Source organism: Bactrocera neohumeralis, chromosome 2 (assembly GCF_024586455.1).
Source record: "Bactrocera neohumeralis isolate Rockhampton chromosome 2, APGP_CSIRO_Bneo_wtdbg2-racon-allhic-juicebox.fasta_v2, whole genome shotgun sequence".
In the NCBI taxonomy this organism is placed as follows: Eukaryota; Metazoa; Arthropoda; class Insecta; order Diptera; family Tephritidae; genus Bactrocera; species Bactrocera neohumeralis.
In genome coordinates this window covers 10217180-10223658 of record NC_065919.1, presented here as the reverse complement: position 1 = coordinate 10223658, position 6479 = coordinate 10217180, and the positions used below count along the sequence as shown (strand labels likewise).

At 36.9% G+C, this 6479-nt stretch overlaps 1 protein-coding gene across 1 annotated transcript; it reads right to left on the bottom strand.

Annotated features, from left to right (window-relative positions):
• Positions 1–349: 349 nt before the first annotated feature.
• On the bottom strand, positions 350–1436 carry LOC126767851 (uncharacterized). Its single transcript, XM_050485526.1, has 2 exons — positions 1307–1436; positions 350–1214 (listed from the first exon to the last, which is right to left on the bottom strand). The coding sequence occupies exons 1-2, from the start codon at positions 1367–1369 to the stop codon at positions 567–569; spliced, it is 711 nt and encodes a 236-aa protein (XP_050341483.1). The 5' UTR covers positions 1370–1436; the 3' UTR covers positions 350–566.
• Positions 1437–6479: the final 5043 nt, after the last annotated feature.

Here is a 6479-nt window from a genome sequence, read left to right as displayed (position 1 = left end):
ATGCTCGCCTTTTGTGGGCCGAGGCGGAGAAGTGAAATGGAAATGCTTGTGATTGTTGTGTAGTAAATGTTGAAAGCTGACATTCCCTTTTTCATTTTTGAATGAAGTACCTATAATACATATTTATACACACATACATATGTACATATGTATGTAGTCAAGTTTTTACTTACTCCATCTCGCCGAAGACCGTGTGGGAGGTGGTCGGCATGGATTAATAAATAACAATATTTTATTTCGAAGATATGTATGTATATGTATACATATGTATATATATGGGCATATACATATGTTTGTATATACATGTACATATGTATATGCATAAAGAAATAAAAAAAAATAATAAAAATAATATTTTTGCCAATTTGGTCGTAATTTTATTTACGCCGTTATATTTGTATATGTAAGTATGTATATAACTAAAGACATATGTACATACATAAGTACATTTGTATTATTATCTGGAGACAGATGTAATCCAACCAAACGTAATTAACTTTATTTCATTTAAGAGCAAGCGGTTCGTTTTGCATCCGTCACATGTATTCGCATTCAGACCGGCCCCCTTAAACATCCACTTCGACCAGTCTCGTTTTGACATACAGTTGCCAAGCTTTTTCAGCGTCAGTCACCTGTTTCGCTACCTTCTCTTGCAAGTCTGCAATGCGATACTTGTCCAAAGCCAGCTTCATCACCATATAATCGAGGGTGCGTTCAGAAGCAGCGATGGGCGGCTCCTTTAATTTGTCCGCCAATTTGATGAACTTTCGCAATTGGTCGTACTTGTAGTGTGAGTTGGTTAGGTTCGCATCGTGTGCTGCAGCTGCTCGTGCATCCAAAATATTCAGGTAACGCGTAATTAGCTTCACCTTCGAAGATATGTAATCACTTCGTCCAACAACTTGTGAAATCTCCCGATTGAGTTGAGTTAAGGCATCTACAATTTCGGTTGCATCGGTGACATTTTGTTCTTGCATCCAGAAGTCGGACATAGATCGCAGTGGACCATCGGTGGTGCTGTGTGGTTCCGTTGTATCGGGTTCTGCAGTTAATTCCTCTTCGATCGACTCTTCCGGTTGGAGATTATTTTTAATGGTGACGCGATTATTTTCAAAAATCAAAGTTTTGTTAATGGCACCGTCGGTTTCGTTAGATTCGCCCGATTTCACATGAAAATTCAGCGCGAAACGAAAGAGCACATTGGCGTTCGCGTGCTAGAAACAAACATACATACATACATATACACATTTAAATTTGTTATGATCATGTAACGTATATGACTTCATATAAACGTATTGTGACTTACCTTTGATTCCCTGGTGATTACAGCGATAACCGCCAACAAAAGCAACTGTATCCGTGGCTGCATTCTGATCTTATATTGACTTGATTCGATTATAAACTGCTACCGAATTCAAATTACTTGCTGAGACCCAGTGGCCTCAGTTTCTGTTCGTCAGCAAATATTACTTACTTAACTATGTAGTAACAGTTCCGTTATCTCCCCATTCGGTATGCACAATTATGGAAAGGTTAAAGCGGGGTTCAAACGAGATTAAGAAAATTTCAACATCTCCGCATATAAAAAGTTATAAGTTTATATATATATATACATATATGTATAAGTATTTAAAGGGTAATCCATTTCGAGGTTCCCTACTGTTTTAAAGAAAAAAAGCATAAACTTCAAATTTAATGGGGAATGTTTATCATCATTAGAAAGAACATTCTTTGGCGTTGTTTTTGAAGATTATCTCTTTCGAATATTGACTGCGGCTACGTCTCAGATGGTTCATCCGTTGAGTCCAGGTTTTGATGACTCGCAGCATTCCGATCCAGCATTTCGACTAGTAACTGACGCATGACACGTGTGATGTTTTGCTTCAAGGTCTGCGGATTGCACATCCTTTTGGGGAAAAGTCTGATATCACACGATCTTGGTGGCCAATCGACCGCCTTAAAACGTGAAATTATCTGCTCACCGAAGTATTCTTTCAATAAATCCATTGATTAATGCAATTTGTGGAAAGTGACGCCGTCTTGTTAAAACCAAATGTCGCCGAATCATTGACGGTTACGTTGTCAATGGTATCATTTTTGAAGGAATATGGACCGATGATTATATCGGCCCAAAAACCACACCAAACTGTTGTTTTTTCTGGATGAAATGAATCTCTTCAGCTTGCTCTTCGCCGCAAAGGCGGCTTGTTTACATATTAAACCAGAAATGGCCCTCATCGCTGTATAAAATTTAGTTCGAAAACGTCGGATCTTCTTGGAACTTTTCAAGAGCCCATATATCGAAGCGATGTCGCTTGGGAGGGTCGAACGGCTTCAGTTCTTGCACAAGCTAGTATGTATAGTCAGAGTTGTTGCAAATGGGGCCGATTTGACAGTCCTCGTGTACACTCTCAGTTACGGCTGCTATATTTTCTTCACTGCATGCTGGACGTGGTCTATTCCGTCGAATATTATCTAATAATGAATGCTGGATCTCTAAAAGGTAAGATGGATAGATGAAGCACATTCTTTACAGAACGTGAATTTTCGTAATAAAGTTGAACGATTTGTAAACGTTGTTCAGGCGTAAGTCTATCCATGATGAAATGCCAAACAATTCAGAACAAAAATAACATGACTGCTTGACACGACTCGAAAGTGATCTGTCAAAAAAAGGCTATTAAAAAAGTACCTCCACTTGGATCCCTCGTTATACAAGGTGCGTTCCAATTGTAAACAGGACTTTTTGAATCTAGCGCCCCCAGGTGGTGCCATCTATGTATATGTCGACTGGTGCGTTAGAATCTGCTATTTTTATTGATTGTCCAGTGAGAGTTTCATGACATTTCATTGATTGGAATGAAGTTATTGCGTTTTAAGTATCAGTATGTTTGTGTTATCGGTGCGAAAATGAGCTTCGAACAAAGAGCCAACATTTAATTTTGTCTTAAAATTGGTAAAACTTTTACCGAAACGTTTCAATTGATGTAACAAGTTTATGACGATGATTGCCTATCCCGTAGCAAAGTGCACGAGTGGTTTCAACGTTTTCAAAGTGGTCGTGAGGACATAAATGACGATCAACATGTGGACCAATCAAAATCCGTGATTACCGGAAATTCCATCGAAACTGTGCGTGAATTCATCAAAAATCAGCCGAAATCATTATTAAAATTCATGGAAATGGAATTGAAAAAACCGGAAAAACATCGAGTTATCGCATTTTGACCGAACATTTGGGCTTACGAATGGTGTGTGCACGGTTTGTTCCGCACAAATTGACTGACGACCAAAAATTGCTCAGAATCCAAGATTCGATCGACGCTTGTGACCGATTATTTGACCAAAAATCACATTTTAACCATTAACCACTCCCCGTATTTACCTGATATGGCACCGTGTGACTTCTTCCTTTTCGGAAAAATGCATTTGCCCATGAAAGGAAAGCGTTATGCAGACGTAGAGGCCATTCAAAAGGCTTGCACCGGCATACTGGCGGCCATACCGGCCAAGGAGCTAAAACACTCGTTCGACATGCTTTTGGACCGTGCAAAAAGCTGTATTGAAGCAGAAGGAGACTAGAGAGAGAAGTCCTGTTTACTTTGGAAAGCACCTTGTATGAGTACATATTGTACATAGTATTGTATAAATTGTGTACCATAAAATATCAAAGTGGTCAGGAAAAATACCAATTGGGCTTAAGGTTCTCAACAATTTGCTTTGACTGCGGGATATTTCTATGCTTAAAAGTATATAAGGTAACGTATGTACTTATGTACATATGTATATCTATATATCTCGGGATCTGCGTGCGAGAAACCTTAAAAACTCATGGTTGCAATCTGTACCCACGTAATACATACATACATATGTACATATATGTAGGTATATGAAAACTAGCTTCAAAAAAGACACCCCGAATGCAAGTTGTGCAACTTTTTGTATGTATCTATGTTTGTACATACATACATATGTATATATACCTTCCTAAACGTTGCACAAACCCCTTTCCTCCACCAGAGTCGAGTCGTTAATCGACTGTCTGGTCATTGCACTGTTGCACAAATGAAGACTTCATATTCATGCCTACGGTGGTAGTAAATAAATGCAATATGTATGCAGATGGTAGTCGGTAGAGAAGAGTGAGACTATGTTCACACGAGGACACTTTTTGTCGCCCAAATTGCTTTTCGCAGAGGAGCGGAAAGACGAAGAAACCATGCCGCTCGTGTTCCGATAGCACGCTTTTCTGAATATTATTATATATTTTTCTTCATAATATGTATGTAAGTATGTATGAATGTAAATATTCATATTATAATAGAAATGTTTTAGAAAAAGGTTAAAAGTTTTGTGCATGAAGCGCATAAGAATTTGAGATGTGATATGAAAAAAAAAAAATGTGGAAAATTGTCCGTCTCAAGTTGGCGTACTCTTGTTGCTTGTGTGAACGCAATGAGGGACACCACAAGAGAATTTGCCGATAATGTGTTCCCATCTAAATGCAGTCTAAGAGACTGGAGGGTTTTTATAATTTTGTTTTGGGTTGCTTTATAGTAACGTGGAGATAGAAGGAGTTCTATAGAAACGAAGAGAATTATGCCAACTTTTAAGTCATCAAGTTTCAGAAGCTATATTAAAATGATTCCGTTAATTTTTTAATATCTTATGCAAACAAGGCCTCTTGGGAATGCAAATATAAACAGGACAAGTTTGATTGCAGTGAATTGTTTGTGAAAAAATCTGTAAAAAATGGTCGCAGAGCACCGGGCCCCACTGAGAACTCCGGACTAGGGAGCTACCACCGAGCTTCTCTATCTCTCCCTTTCACTGTGCTGTGCACACATATACAGACATGAGTATACATACATACATATGTACAGAGGCAATTATCCGAAAGGCAACACTTTTGGTACACTCTGCAATAAATGCAGTGTCGTTTATATAAGTATACTATATGCATACACACATATACATATGTCTGTATACATACACATGTGCATGCATTCCAAGGTTACGTCCTTGAAAAAGCTAACTGTGTAGCAATCGTCCTGGTCTATAATATACTAAAATACAATATAGAAAAATATTTGCTAACACAAGTATATAGTATGGTTAGGTATATCTATTCGGTTGTGTATATACTCGTATACACACAATAAGTTGCATGACGTGCGTTTTGTATATATGTATGTATGTATGTACTATATATGTACTTGTATATGTTAATGAGTATATTCTTTAAGGGAGGTCTTACTGCCCGTTCCGGGCGATATTTATTTAAGAGTACACATATCGAAAGCTACATACATACATATGTATACATGTGCACATATGTATGCGCCTATATTTACGTGTATGCAGGTATGTAAATACTAGAGATTATAACACGTTGTTTTGACAATTACTCTTACGAACCTATCAATCATTAATTACTTACATACATACATATGTATTATATGTACATACATACATATGTCATAATTCATTCATGCATGTGGACCTGTATACGTAATATTTATTAAACGTAAATAAAAAAAAATGAAAGTGTTACATGATATCACTGATCAAAATCGATATGGACTTATGGACAATAATTAAAAAAAAAAAAGACAGTCCGGGTCAATTTTGATCGTATGGTATGTAGATAAAAACTAGTAAAAAGTTAACTTGTCGCATTAAGTGCCATCTACTTAAACATTTGCGTATACTTGTATGTGAATACAGAATACAGAAAATATAAAAACGCCAGTCCGGGTCAAATTTGATCATATGGTATGTAGACGAAAAGAAAATTGTAAAAAGTTATCTTGTCGCATTAAGTGTCATCAGAGTCATCAACTTAAAGTTTGTATATATGTATACATTGTGACAACAAAAATAATCTCCAGTCCGGGTCAATTTTGATCATATGGTATGTAGATGGAAAAAAAAACTAGTAAAAAGTTAACTTGCCTCATTAAGTGGCACCACAGGCATCTACTTAACCGATTATTTAAGTAAATATGTACATATACACATTGCGATAAAAAAGTGCCTGGAAATCGTAAATAAAACGCAAAATATTTAATTATACATCAATATTTATTTTAACGCCTTCAAAGTAATCCGCAACAGATGTAATACACTTACATATGTATGTATGCCAACGATTTCGAATATATACATATGTACATACGTACACTTTACAGTCGATCTGGCTGATTGGGTTGCAAATAGTGCAAAATCGAAGTAAATACGTATGTATGTACATATACTTACTTATGTATTTGAATACAAGTATTCTTCCTCTTTACTGGCGTAGACATCGCGTACGCGGTTATAGCCGAGTTATATAAGTAAGTATGTAGTATACATATAATAACACACCCTTTTATCTTGCAGTTTATGCCCAACCGTGGTTCGTACATCCATATGTACATATGTAAGTGCAATTTCAGGTATGTATACAAGCCGTCTAACGGACATGCGCTGTGGAA